The sequence below is a fragment of the Eptatretus burgeri genome, chromosome 11, assembly GCF_056783735.1.
Source record: "Eptatretus burgeri isolate ZD-2024b chromosome 11, Ebu_testis_v1, whole genome shotgun sequence".
NCBI lineage: Eukaryota > Metazoa > Chordata > Myxini > Myxiniformes > Myxinidae > Eptatretus > Eptatretus burgeri.
This window is the reverse complement of record NC_140971.1, coordinates 34,630,070-34,644,501: the sequence shown is the minus strand read 5'-3', so window position 1 is coordinate 34,644,501 and position 14,432 is coordinate 34,630,070. Positions and strand designations below refer to the sequence as shown.

Sequence of the window (14,432 nt, the reverse complement as noted above, 5' to 3'; positions counted from 1 at the left end):
GTACATTGCATCCAAAGCTTCATGCAAGATGTATGTTATTTGCGTCCTGAATCGCTTTGGTGCCTCGAAAGATGACCTGATGACGGTGTACAACCCGTTTATGAGACCACTTCTTGAGTACTGTTCACCAGTATGACATTCTGCTCTCACTATCCATCAGCCCAATACGCTTGAACGAATTCAAAAACACGCTTTGAGAATAATTATTTGAGACCAGTACAAATTGTATGACAATGCTCTACAGGTACTTACTCGACAGACTTTGAGCCAGACACCTTTAACTATGTTCCAAATTTGCGAAGTCGGTCTGCGACAGATTCCCACAATAACTGCCACCGACGCAGTCTGAGCAACGGAAACTACACCATAGTGACAGTTATAGGGAAATGAGATGCAGAAACGAAAGATGTCATCGAAGTTCAATACCTTACCTTGTCAGACTTCTGGATGACTCATGAGAACTATTTTTATACATTCCCATTGTTATGAATGACAAGAATTGTATTGAATATGCTAATAATTACCTCCATCACCGAAGGTGAAGGAGGTTATGTTTTCACCCCTTTCTGCCTGTTTGTATGTTTGTGTACAGGATATCTCAAAAAGTTGTGGACAGAGTTGGATGAAACTGGGTGGACACGTTGGGGGTGTGACAATGAAGAATTGATTAAATTTTGGTGAAGATCCGGATCCGGATCTAATAATTTTTTTGGGTGATTCTTCACCATTGAGAGATAGGGTGAAACCGATATATTGTTATAAATCTGGAAACCATGCGCACTCAACATTCAGGTCCCAAAGTTAGTTATGTCGATAAGTATGTGTACAGTTAGAATCCACCCCCTTCTGTCTAATGGGAATTACATGTGTGCGCTACGGGTTTTTTTTTAGCTAGGTTTTTACATCAACAACTACAACAATAACAACACCATCGCCGCCATCGCCCACGTGCATCGTGTCACGTACAGGGGTGAGGTGGAGAATAGGGTGTTCCCCTGGCTGTTCCGTTTGGGTTCTCAGACACGCACGGTAGGGGGGGGAGGGGTGGTTGTTGCCCCTCCCACCAGACCACCCCTTGCCCAATCAGGGAAGCTATCACCTCAGGCTGGCTCCGCCTTAGCCAGATGGAGTGTTCGGCCCGGCCAATCGGGAGGCCGCCACGAGTCACCTGACAACCCACCATCCAATTAGGCGAGTGGCGGGGAGAAGAAGCTCCTCACACCGAAAGAGGAGGAGTGTGGTGATGTGGCAGAAGCGTTCTGCAGACGGTGCGTGCTCGTGGCAGGAGCGTTCTGCAGACGGTACGTGCTCGTGGCAGGAGCGTTCTGCAGACGGTACGTGCTCGTGGCAGGAGCGTTCTGCAGACGGTGCGTGCTCGTGGCAGGAGCGTTCTGCAGACGGTGCGTGCTCGTGGCAGGAGCGGTCTGCAGACGGTGCGTGCTCGTGGCAGGAGCGGTATGCAGACGGTGTGTGCTCGTGGCAGGAGCGTTCTGCAGACGGTGTGGTTGTGGAAATTGCGGTGCGGTCTGTGGTTGTCAAGGAGCGGTCTGAGACACTGGTGATCGTCGTTGAGCGGCCTCGTTCAAGGGCCGTGGACTTCGGATCGTGGGTTCAGGTCCCACCGTGGTGGTTTGGGAGTCGGTGTGGCCGCACGAAGCGGACAAGTACCCCGGCCCGGCTTGACAGAGATAGACCCACGGGGTCCAGGTCTTTTGGGTGTGTGTGTGTGTGTGTCCGTGGGCCCTGTCTTTTAAGTAGAAATGCATGTGTTTGTTTATAAATTGCATTCCTTTTATTTGGTTAACTCTGCCTTCTTGAGTGTTCCCCTGCCCCATTATAAATAAATATCCCTTTTGTTAAATGTACCAGCTCGTTTCTGTGTTTCTTTCATTGGCTTAGCACGGTGTGTGTTGAGAAATAGCGAGGCAGTAAATTGTTCATTTGGACCGACAGGCCTTGGTAACCTCCGCTTGGGTTACACATGGTTTGGGCACGCTAACGGCTCGTCCCGCTCGAGGTCTGTCGAGGGTGTGAATTCCCCGGTAGCTTTGCCGCGTGGGTAGTTAGGTATCTTGAAGTTTGGCAATTGACCCTACTCCACACGGTCAAATTATTGGCGATCCATGGTCCTGTAAGGGCCCCGTGACTTCTGGACTTATCCGATGGTCACGACCTAAATTCCGTTGTGTTCGGTGGAGCCGACTCTACTGCTCCCTCTAGCGGTTGTGCTCGCCAGCGATACCCAGCCCCACAACAATATATCACGATATCTCAAAAAGTTGTTCACGGATTCGGATGAAACTTGGTAGACAGGTTGGGTGTGTTGCAAAGACAAATGGATTCGATTTTGGTGACGATCTGAATCCGGACCTGGATACGAGAACGATTTAATTTTCAAAGTGATTCTTCACCATTGAGAGATTGGGCCAAAAATGATATAGTATTGTATAGCATTGTATAGTCTCAGTCAGGTCAGGTTCGATCTGTGACCTGCTACAGGTACCATGTAAACCTGTACTAACCTGTTCTATGGTCGGGTTGTCGGCGACTAAACCGTCTCCCCCACCAGGTTTTGTGGTGAGGGGGGTGTTTGGATATGGACACCCAGCAGGATTAAAAACAAAACCTGTCAAAGGGCGGAGGAGCTCCTTGTGAGCCAACGGCCATCCATATCTAGTGCCCAACTGTGTCTGCAGACGTCCTCCTGCAGTTGGGTTACTTCTTATTAGGAGGTTGGTGGCAGGATTTGCACTCCGGCCACTGTAAAACGCTTCATTCCGCAAAACGTAAAAACGCAAAAAAATCTGAAAACCCACTCCGTGGGAGTACCTCCTGTGCAGCTTCCCTTCGCAGGGCAGCTCACCGGATGACGGGATTGGGGCAAAGCCTTCGGGACCCCCAATCTTTGATCGGAGGGAAACCACGGGGTAACATCCCTGGGTCAGATTGCGGGAGAGTGTGTCAGAGTGGTGCTGAGGTGTCGTCCACCAGACGGCGGTCTCCTTGGGTTAACCTGAGGCATTCCCTTCGGGTGGGTGCCTGGAATGTCCTATCCCTAAGAGAGGATGATCACCTGTCTCTGTTATCATCTGAGCTCAAGCGTTTGGACATCGGGATTGCAGCTCTCTCTGAGGTTCGGAGACCGGATTGCGGCGAGATAATGGTGGGTGGTTACACCTACTATTGGTCTGGTCGCTCTGATGGTTACCATACCCAAGGAGTTGCTGTGGCTGTGTCCAATAAGCTGACCCCAATGATAATTGAGGTAACACCGGTCAACGAGCGTATTATGAGATTAAGGATTCGTCACTCCTTAGGTGTCATTTCCCTGGTCTCTGTTTATGCTCCGACTGAGGCGAGTGATCTCACCGTGAAGGATGCATTCTACGCCCCACTCGAGTCTGTGGTTGATCAGTGCCCCAGACGAGATACACTTCTAGTCTTGGGGGATTTCAATGCATCGACTGGAACTGATAGGGACGGTTATGAGGTGTGTGTTGGTCCCCATGGGTCAGGAACTATGAACCAGAATAGCACTAAGTTCCTTGACTTTGCAAGAAGTCATGGACTTAGGGTGGCTGGTTCATGGTTTCAGCGCCCACAAGCTCATCGCTGGACTTGGTATTCCAACGCTGGCGGTGTGGCAAAGGAGATTGACCATGTCCTCATTGACGGTCGTTGGAGGATGATCCAGAACTGCAGGGTCTACCGGAGTGCTCAGTTCCTCAATACTGACCACAGGCTTGTTGTAGCAACTCTAAAGCTGCACCTTAAATCCTGGAGAATGGTACCATCCCAGCCTAGGCTGGATGTTGCCAAGCTCAGGGATGAGAGAGTAGCTGAGGAGTTTGCGAACAGGCTGAGTGGACACTTGGAGGGTCTGGGTGCTGTTGGGGGTCCTGAAGAGTTGTGGAGCGCCTTCAAGACCACCGTCCTTGATGTTGCCGGTGGATGTCTTGGAACTCACCGCAGGGCAAAGAAGAATTTTGTCTCTCGAGGGACACTGGATACCATTGACCAGAGTCGCAGGGCCAGGCTGAACGGCAGAGCTGAGCTGTTCAGGGAGCTGAGGCGTAAAACTGTACGTGCACTGAGGGTGGACAAGGAGGCCTATGTGCGAGGAATCTGTGAGGGGGTAGAGCATCACCTGTGGACAGGTGATTCTCGTCCCACTTACAGGGGAATTCGCGCATTACGTTCATCCAAGCCCATCCCTCGGAGCACTGCAGTTCGAGCAGAGAGTGGTAGGCTCTTGACAGAGGAGTCTGAAGTGAAGGCCCGCTGGGCCGGTTACTTTGAGCGGTTGTACCAGGCTGATCCCCCAGCTGTCGAGTTGGACATCAAGGGTGTTACAATCCCTGTTGCTGACCCTCGAATCAACTGTGGTCCACCTACGCTTGTGGAAACACGGGCTGCAGTGAACCAGTTGAAACGGGGCAAAGCTCCAGGGATCTGTGGCATCCATGCCGAACTTCTCAAGGCTGGTGGAAATGCTGCACTCGTGTCGTTGCATGCAGTTTTGTGCTCTGCCTGGAACACAGGCATCATCCCAACTGACTGGAAGAGGGGCCTTGTTGTCCCTCTCTGGAAAGGGAAGGGTGATCGCCAAGACTGCAACAACTACCGAGGGGTGACGCTGCTCTCAGTGCCGGGCAAGGTCTTTGCTCGGATAATTCTTGATAGGGTTTGCCACCATCTGCTTGAGCACCAGCGTCCAGAGCAGTCAGGCTTTACACCAAAGAGGTCAATGATTGACCGTATCCTTGCACTTCGTGTCCTCACCGTACGCAGAAGAGAGTTTCGGCAGGGGCTGCTTGCAGCCTATGTTGATCTCTGTAAAGCGTTCGATTCAGTGAATCGGGATGTCCTCTGGAGGATTCTTGGTCTTCGTGGGGTGCCACCAAAACTGATCGATCTGATGTCTGAACTCTACTCTGGTACTGAGAGTGCTGTGAAGTGTGGTGGTACCACCTCTGACTTATTTCCAGTTGTTACTGGAGTTCGTCAAGGATGTGTACTTGCCCCCACACTTTTCAGCACTTGTATGGACTGGATTTTAGGGAGGATGTCGGAGAGATCAAGTTGCGGTGCATCGTTTGGGAATGTCAAGATCTCGGACCTTGATTTTGCAGACGATGCAGTCATCTTTGCGGAGACTTTAGACATCCTTTTGGGGGCCCTCGAGGTGCTGAATGAGGAGTCGGAGCCGCTGGGATTACGGGTTTCTTGGGTCAAAACTAAGATCCAGGCTTTCGGTGACATCTTGGATGCTGCTGTCCTGTCTGTGTCTGTTTGTGGTGAGGATGTTGAGGTCGTGGAGAGATTCACTTACCTTGGCAGTGATATTCATGTCTCTGCTGGCTGCGAGTCAGAGGTCAATAGATGTCTGGGTCGGGCCTGGGGAGTCATGGATTCACTGGATCATGGGGTGTGGCGCTGCCGGTACCTGTGCGGGAGGACGAAAGTCCGAGTCTTCAGGTCCTTGGTACTTCCAGTCTTGCTCTATGGGTGCGAGACTTGGACTCTGACCAAGGATCTGAGACGGAGACTTAATTCCTTTGGTACCAGGTCTCTTCGGAGAATCCTTGGCTATCGCTGGTCGGATTTTGTATCCAACGAGCGGTTGCTGAGAGAGACTCGGATGAGATTTGTTACCTGCATAGTCCGTGAGCGTCAGTTGCGGCTGTATGGACATGTGGCTCGTTTTCCTGACGCTGATCCTGCTTACCAGATTCTCTCAGCGAGGGAGTCTCATGAGTGGAGGAGGCCAGTGGGCCGACCACGTGCCTCATGGTTGCAGCAGGTTGACCATCATCTCAAGGAGATGGGGATGGGCCTGGCATCTGCCTGGGGGATGGCCAGACGGAGGCCCCTGGAGTACCGGCGGAAAGTGGATGCAGCGACGTGCTGTTTTGGCACATGCTCCCATACCTGACCTGACTGATATTTCAAAAATGTTTTGGGCCCGATATGTTCTCGTGGATCAGGCATTGCGTGGCGGAGGTATGCGCTCTACCGAGTGCCCTTCTAGTTATGATTGTATTTTCCTTCTTGAAATTATTGTTATACTAGCAAATACAACTTGTCGCCTTGTTGACGGGAATACTAAGGGCAAGTGTACGAGAAGGGCACTCGACGGGCAAGTGTAAATAATCATTTTACTCAATGTCCTCCTCTGTCAGTTAATTATAAGCATCTATGCTCTTTTATATTCAGCAAGTAAATATTAAGTTTCTCCTCGTTGTGATGGAATCAAAAGGGCTGTTCAAATAAAAGCCAGTCTCCACCCCAAGCAGCCTTTTGATTTCCACATTGATATCAATGAACATGCAAGTCCAGTATAATTTATTATATGCTCTTAAATTTACTAAAATACATTTAACCAATGTTAAGAAATCACCACATATCAAATCACTCTCTCAGTTACTGGAGACAGGCACCTTGTTATCTGGCTGAAGGATGGCTGTGAATTCTGTATGCTCTGAGAAACCCTTTGTTATGTCATGAATGGAATGTATGTTTAGAGTAATGAGCCCATGTTTCCCTCCACCCTTACCCTACTTCCGATCATAAAATTGTTTACAGCCTTCTCTCATTGGCCGACATCTCATTGACCACTGCAAAAGACCTTGAGTGTCATTCTCCCCTCCCAACATTTTTGGCCAAGATGCAGTGCTTCTTATCTAATGTCAGTCAGCCTCTCAGTAATTGACTTGCCAGATGTCCCCCCATTTCACCCGACCTCTCCTCGTTTGAGTAAAAAAAAAAAAGCTCCGATACAAGTATGAGATCAGAAAGAGGACCGAGTGTGATTTTTGCTTGTACTTTGTATTGTTTAAATCCTCTTTCTCCATGCGTATGAGATAAATGCTTCAAATTCTGACGTGAAAAAATGAATTCTTCGCAGGTGGGAGTAAGAAGGAGGGGAGGGAGGGAGGAGGGAGAGTGATGGGAGGGAAGGGAGAAAGGGGAGGGAAGGGAGGGAAGGGAGAAGGGGAAGGGAAGGGAGAAAGGGGAGGGAGAGAGGACTGAAGGGAGGGGGAGAAAGGAGTGAGGGGAGATGAGGGAAGAGGGGTGAGGAAGGGGGAGCTAAGAAGGAGGGAAGGGCGAGGAAGGGGAGGGGTGGGGTGAGCGACGCTTCACCAAATGTTGCGATAGACTCTGAGAGGGGGGTAGGAGTGAGGAGGAGGAGGAGAAGAAGAGGGGGAAGGAGTGTGGGAAGAGGGAAGTGTGAGCGGAGGGGAAAGGGGTTTGGGAGGAGTGAAGTATCAGGGGAGGGGTTCTCGACTTGCGTTTTGTTAGTGGGACTTGTGGGGAAATGGGGGGGGGGAATAGTACAGGATTGAACAAAATGGGGTACATTAAAACAGTACGTGGAGACTGACGGGAGATGTCCATGGGGGGGCGGGTGGAGATGGGAGGGGGTTGACAAGGAGGTAAGCATGAGGGGAGGGAGAGGGAATGTAGCACAAGGGGAAGGGAAGACAGCGCGAAGGGCAGGGGAGGGAAGGGCGATAAAACAGGTTGAAAGAGCAACATTTTCTTTTCAACCACGGGGTGATGCATTAAACTGGGAAGGAGCATTTAAAACCCACGCAATCTACCTGCCTGCATGCATCAATGCTCGCACATTCAGCAACCTTTGCACTCCAGTCGACTCACTCCAAATCCAATTCATGCATGCTTTAGTCCTCTCAACAGAGGGGGAGGGGAGAGGGAGGGAGAGGAGTGGGAGAGAGGGAGGGAGAGGAGTGGGAGAGAGGGAGGGAGAGGAATGGGAGAGAGGGAGGGAGAGGGGTGGGAGAGAGGGAGGGAGAGGGGTGAGAGAGAGGGAGAGGGAGAGGGGTGAGAGAGAGGGAGAGGGGTGGGAGAGGGAGAGGGGTGGGAGAGGGAGAGGGGTGGGAGAGGGAGAGGGGTGGGAGAGGGAGGGGTGGGAGAGGGAGGAGGTGGGAGAGGGAGGGGGTGGGAGAGGGAGGGGGTGGGAGAGAGAGGGAGAGAGAGAGAGAGAGAGAGAGAGAGAGAGAGAGAGAGGATGAGGGTGATGGGTGGGAGAGAGAGAGGTGGGGGAAAGAGAGGGAGGGAGGGATGGAGAGGGGTGGGATGTAGAGGGGTGGGAGGGAGGGATGGAGAGGGGTAGGAGGGAGGGAGAGGAGTGGGAGGGAGGGAGAGAGGTGGGAGGGAGGGAGGAGAGAGAGAGAGAGAGAGAGAGAGAGAGAGAGAGAGAGAGAGAGAGAGAGAGAGAGAGAGAGAGAGAGAGAGAGAGAGAGAGAGAGAGAGAGAGAGAGAGAGTGGTGGGAGAGAGAGGGAGGGGTGGGAGAGAGAGGGAGGGGTGGGAGAGAGAGGCAGAGGGGTGGGAGAGAGAGGCAGAGGGGTGGGATAGGAGTGAGAGAGGGAGAGGGGTGAGAGAGGGAGAGAGGTGAGAGAGAGGGAGAGGGGTGAGAGAGAGGGAGATGAGTGAGAGAGAGGGAGAGGGGTGAGAGAGAGGGAGAGGGGTGAGAGAGAGGGAGAGGGGTGAGAGAGAGGGAGAGGGGTGAGAGAAAGAGAGAGAGGGGTGAGAGAGAGGGAGGTCGGGGAGAGTACAGAGGGGGAGGGAGGGGAGAATGCAGAGGGGGAGGGAGGGGAGAGTGTGGAGGGGGAGGGGGAGAGTGCGGAGGGGGAGGGGGAGAGTGCGGAGGGGGAGGGGAGAGTGCGGAGGGGAGGGGGAGAGTGCGGAGGGGGAGGAAGGAGAGAGTGCGGAGGGGGAGGAAGGAGAGAGTGTGGAGGGGGAAGAAGGAGAGAGTGCAGAGGGGGAGGAAGGAGAGAGTGCGGAGGGGAGGAAGGAGAGAGTGCGGAGGGGAGGGAGGGGAGAGTGCGGAGGGGAGGGAGGGGAGAGTGCGGAGGGGGAGGGAGGGTAGAGTGTGGAGGGGGAGGGAGGGGAGAGTGCGGAGGGAGGGGAGGGGAGAGTGCAAAGGGGGAGGGAGGGAGAGTGCGGAGGGGGAGTGAGGGAGATAGTGTAGTAGATAGTAGAAAAATCGTGCAAATTATGATACAAGCATCAAATTTGGCATTTCTGTTCTGCAGGGCTTTCTGATCAAATCTGCCCAATTGGCCATTGGAAAATCCAAATTTTGAAAAAAGAAAAAGAAAAACAAAATTTAAAGTCACAGCTGACTGAAATTCTTGAAGCGCAAGTGAACATCCCAGACAGAGAACCAAGGGGAGATGCAGTCATCATTGATGGCTCAGCACTTATCAATGCCCTACCTCCACGCACTTCAAAGATATTTGATGACTATGCTGAAGAAGACATCATCCCAAAGGTGGAATCCTATGGTGCCAGGTACGAGAGGGTGGACGTAGTGTTTGATGTGTACAAGAAGTCAAGTCTGAAGTCCGAGGCAAGGTCGAAAAGGGGGCAAGGAATCAGAAGAAGAGTCACAGGAACCAGTAAGACCCCAAGTAACTGGAGAAGCTTTCTTCGAGATGACAGCAACAAAACTGAGCTGTTTCACTTCCTTGCGGAAAAGATGTGTGAAGCACAGACGACAAGCACAGTCATTGTCACAAAAGGAGAAGATGCCATTAGCAACACAAGGAAGTCACTGGATGCTGTGTCTCCATGTTGTCATGAAAAAGCTGACACTCGAATATTTTTACACGCCAGGGATGCAACGACGGATGGTAGCAAGTCCATTATCATTAAGGCTAATGAAACGGACGTACTAGTCATAGCAATATCTGTACTGCCATCCTTACAGCAACTAGGTCTTGAGAACATGTGGATTGCCTTTGTCCAAGGAGCCAATGCACGATGGATTCCAGTCCATGAGGTAGTTTCTGCAATAGGGCCTGAGAAAGCTAGAGGGATCCCATACTTCCATGCGTTCACTGGATGTGACGTCGTGTCTGCCTTCCGCGGTAAAGGGAAGAAAACTGCATGGCAGACTTGGAACGTCTTTGATGATGTTTCTGAAACATTCACCAATCTCAGCCAGCATCCAACATCGATTCGTGATCTTGACTTTTTTGAAGTTTTTTTTTTGTTCAAATTTTTCAAAATTTGGATTTTCAAATGGACAATCAGGCAGATTTGATTAGAATCCTCTGGAGAACAAATGTGCCAAATTTGATGCTTGTATCATCATTTGCACGATTCCTCTCAAAAATTGCTGTTGTCTGCCCCACTAAGAGGAGAGGGTGAGAGGAGAGGGGAGAGGCATTCCGGCAGATGTGACAGCCAGTTTAACGCACATCAGAGAGACACCACACACATTGATGAATCACCCTGCCTGTGAAACACCGGGATGACAGTTTATAGTTGGGTCAGGATTCAAACCCAGGCTAGACAGCTAAGAGTGAGTGTGTGTACCTCTTGGCTATCCTGCCGTGATGTGGCAATTCATTATTTTGTCGCTGAAAACATTCTTTTACTTTTGTAATAATCGAATTTATTTTGCCTTCTTAATGCCGAAAATGTCCACATGGAGAGCCGTGCTATGGTGTTGCCATGGAAGTTTGTAGAGATCGAAGCTTGAAGAGTGCTCCAACAACATGGTTGAAGAAACTTTTAAAAACGAAACGTTAAACTTTTTATATGTATTTGGCGATGCCGAAATGACGGGTCGTATAAGGAAAGGAGATCGTACACAAAGGGGAAACGTGGTGTAAAATAAATTTGTACATATTCAGCGAGCCAGCGTCTGACACTCCACATGACAATGCAGGCGAGTAGCCCCTAAACTTTGTTCAAATTGATCGATATACGGTATTCAGTGAAAGTGAGTGCTCCACAATATCCGCACTAAGTGACGTAAGCACTCGGGGAAGCACTCCAATAAAATGGTTGACAAGGATCAGCTGGCTTGGCAAGCGATTGCCAGTCACATTAAACACCTCCCGGAGACACCTGAAATTAAACTATGTCCGAATTGGACAAATGAACACTTTTTTTTTTCGCAGTCAGAACTGCTGCGAAGTTCATTTCTGGAGCTTAAATTTTGAAATTTGGCTTAGTTTAAGGGATGCTGGAGGTTAATGGCATGTGCAGAAATTGAAGAAACCCACAAATGCCGACGCCTCCAGGCATTTGTATCTGTTGGATTCGCTATATATGAGATATCCCTTATTGTCGGGTTTTCCGGCTGTGTGTGTGTGTGTGTGTGTGTGTGTGTGTGTGTGTGTGTGTGTGTGTGTGTGTGTGTGTGTGTGTGTGTGTGTGTGTGTGTGTGTGTGTGTGTGTGTGTGTGTGTGTGTGTGCGTGTGTGTGTGTGTGTGTGTGTGTGTGTGTCTGCAACGTGAGGCTCCACAGCACGAACCAGCGAACCGATTTCAAGGAAACGTTGCCAAAAGGTGGAATATATACTGGGAATGTGCGCGTTTGAATTTCGTTGCCAAGCAACCACCCGTTGCTGTGCAGCGGCCGAAAAACCGCGTACAGTATTTTCAATACATGTCCTTCAGTTTTGAATGTCGAGAAACGAGACTTCGGAATTAAACACCGAGATATTTAGAAAATTTTACTCGAGCCGATTTTTGATTGAGGTTTTATTTTTCAAATGGTAGTCCTTCAAAAACCGGGTGTCTATTTACCGTCATTTAAGGTGTGTATATAGTGTTTGTAAGGAACTACACCGTCGTTCCACCTTCGATATCCTCGATCCAAACGTCATTGACCAAAGTGAAAAGGATCCAAAATAAATGGAATCACCGGCATTTCTGTCTTTGTACATTTCTAATAATATGTTTATTTATTTACCGAAAACGATTCCACGACCCACACACCACCTTCAATTATTTATTTACCGAAAACAATGCCACGATCCACACACCACCTTCAATTATTTATTTATTTACTGAAAACGATTCCACGATCCACTCACCACCTCAAATTATTTATTTATTTACTGAAAACGATTCCACGCCCACACACCACCTCCAATTATTTATTTATTTACCAAAAACGATTACCCACCCACACACCACCTCCAATTATTTATTTATTTACCGAAAATGATTCCCCACCCACACACCACCTCCAACTATTAATTTATTTACCGAAAACGATTCCCCACCCACACACCACCTCCAATTATTTATTTATTTACCGAAAACGATTCCCCACCCACACACCACTTCCAATTATTTACCGAAAACGATTCCACCACCCACACCCAACCTTCAATTATATATTTATTTACCGAAAACGATTCCCCACCCACACCCAACCTTCAATTATATATTTATTTACCAAAACGATTCCCCATCCACACACCACCTCCAATTATTTATTTATTTACCGAAAACGATTCCCCATCCACACACCACCTCCAATTATTTATTTATTTACCGAAAACGATTCCCCATCCACACACCACCTCCAATTATTTATTTATTTACCGAAAACGATTCCCCACCCACACACCACCTCCAATTATATATTTATTTATTTACCGAAAACGATTCCACGACCCACACACCACCTTATTTATTTATTTATTTATTTACCGAAAACGATTCCCCACCCACACACCACCTCCAATTATATATTTATTTGCCGAAAACAATTCCTCACCCACACACCACCTCCAATTATTTATTTATTTAGTTACCAAAAACGATTCCACGATCCACACTCCGCCTCCAATTATTTATTTATTTACCGAAAACGATTCCCCAACCACACACCACCTCCAATTATTTATTTATTTACCGAAAACGATTCCACGATCCACACTCCGCCTCCAATTATTTATTTACCGAAAACGATTCCCCACCCACACATCACCTCCAATTATTTAGTTATTTAGCGAAAACGATTCCCCACCCACACACCACCTCCAATTATTTATTTATTTACCGAAAAAATTCCCCACACACACCACCTCCAATTATTTATTCATTGACTGAAAACGATTCCACGACCCACACTCCGCCTCCAATTATTTATTTATTTTCCGTAAACGATTCTCCACCCAAACACCACCTCCAATTATTTATTTATTTCCCGAAAACGATTCCACGACCCATACACCACCTTCAATTATTTATTTATTGACCGAAAACTATTCCATGACCCACACACCACCTCCAATTATTTCTTTATCTACCGAAAACTATTCCACGACCCACACACCACCTTCAATTATTTATTTATTTCCCGAAAACGATTCTACGACCCACACCCACCTCCAATTATTTATTTATTTATCGAAAACGATTCCATGCCCCACACACCACCTCCAATTATTTATTATTTAAAGTGGGAGTGGCGTAGGAAAGTGGGCGTGGCTTATGAAAAATACTGTGTGGCTCAGGACGTGTGGTCAAACAAGAGCATTGAGATAAGTTTATCGGGTTTTCCGTGTGTGTGTGTGTGTGTGTGTGTGTGTGTGTGTGTGTCTGTGTGTGTATGTCTGTGTGTGTATGTATGTCTGTGTGTGTGAATGTATGTCTGTGTGTGTGAATGTATGTCTGTGTGTGTGTATGTATGTCTGTGTGTGTGTATGTATGTCTGTGTGTGTGTATGTATGTCTGTGTGTGTATGTATGTCTGTGTGTGTGTATGTATGTCTGTGTGTGTGTATGTATGTCTGTATGTGTGTATGTATGTCTGTGTGTGTATGTATGTCTGCGCGTGTGTATGTATGTCTGCGTGTGTGTGTATGTATGTCTGTGTGTGTGTATGTATGCCTGTGTGTGTGTATGTATGTCTTTGTGTGTATGTATGTCTGTGTATGTATGTATGTCTGTCTGTGTGTGTTTCTGTCTGTGTGTCTGTGTCTCTGTGTGTGTATGTGTGTGTGTCACTGTGTCTGTGTGTCTCTTTGTGTGTGTGTCTGTGTCTGTGTGTGTGTGTGTGTGTCTGTGTCTCTGTGTGTGTGTGTGTCTGTGTCTCTGTGTGTGTGTGTGTCTGTGTCTCTGTGTGTGTGTGTGTGTCTCTCTCTCTGTGTGTGTGTGTGTGTGTCTCTGTGTGTGTGTGTGTGTGTGTGTGTGTGTGTGTGTCTGTGTGTGTGTGTGTGTGTGTGTGTGTGTGTGTGTGTGTGTGTGTCTCTGTGTCTGTGTCTCTGTGTGTGTGTGTGTGTGTGTGTCTGTGTGTGTGTGTGTGTCTGTGTGTGTGTGTGAGTCTGTGTCTCTGTGTCTCTGTGTGTGTGTGTGAGTCTGTGTGTCTGTGTCTCTGTGTGTGTCTGTGTCTCTGTGTGTCTGTGTCTCTGTGTGTGTGTGTCTGCGTGTGTGTGTGTCTGCGTGTGTGTGTGTCTGCGTGTGTCTGTGTCTGCGTGTGTCTGTGTCTGCGTGTGTCTGTGTCTGCGTGTGTCTGTGTCTGCGTGTGTCTGTGTCTGCGTGTGTCTGTGTCTGCGTGTGTCTGTGTCTGCGTGTGTCTGTGTCTGCGTGTGTCTGTGTCTGCGTGTGTCTGTGTCTGCGTGTGTCTGTGTCTGCGTGTGTCTGTGTCTGCGTGTG

The 14,432-nt window shown here is 48.9% G+C and overlaps 2 protein-coding genes across 3 annotated transcripts in view; one reads left to right on the top strand and one right to left on the bottom strand.

Moving 5' to 3' along the window:
- NCBP1 (nuclear cap binding protein subunit 1) overlaps positions 1 to 14,432 on the bottom strand; it is a 108,231-nt gene that overhangs the window by 4,099 nt on the left and 89,700 nt on the right. The gene's annotated exons all lie outside the window — the stretch shown is intronic.
- LOC147016834 (uncharacterized) overlaps positions 13,402 to 14,432 on the top strand; it is a 9,831-nt gene continuing 8,800 nt past the window's right edge. The window contains exon 1 of the mRNA XM_085847703.1: positions 13,402 to 13,618. Coding sequence (XP_085703829.1) covers positions 13,402 to 13,618 — 217 coding nt within the window. The remainder of the gene's footprint in view (positions 13,619 to 14,432) is intronic.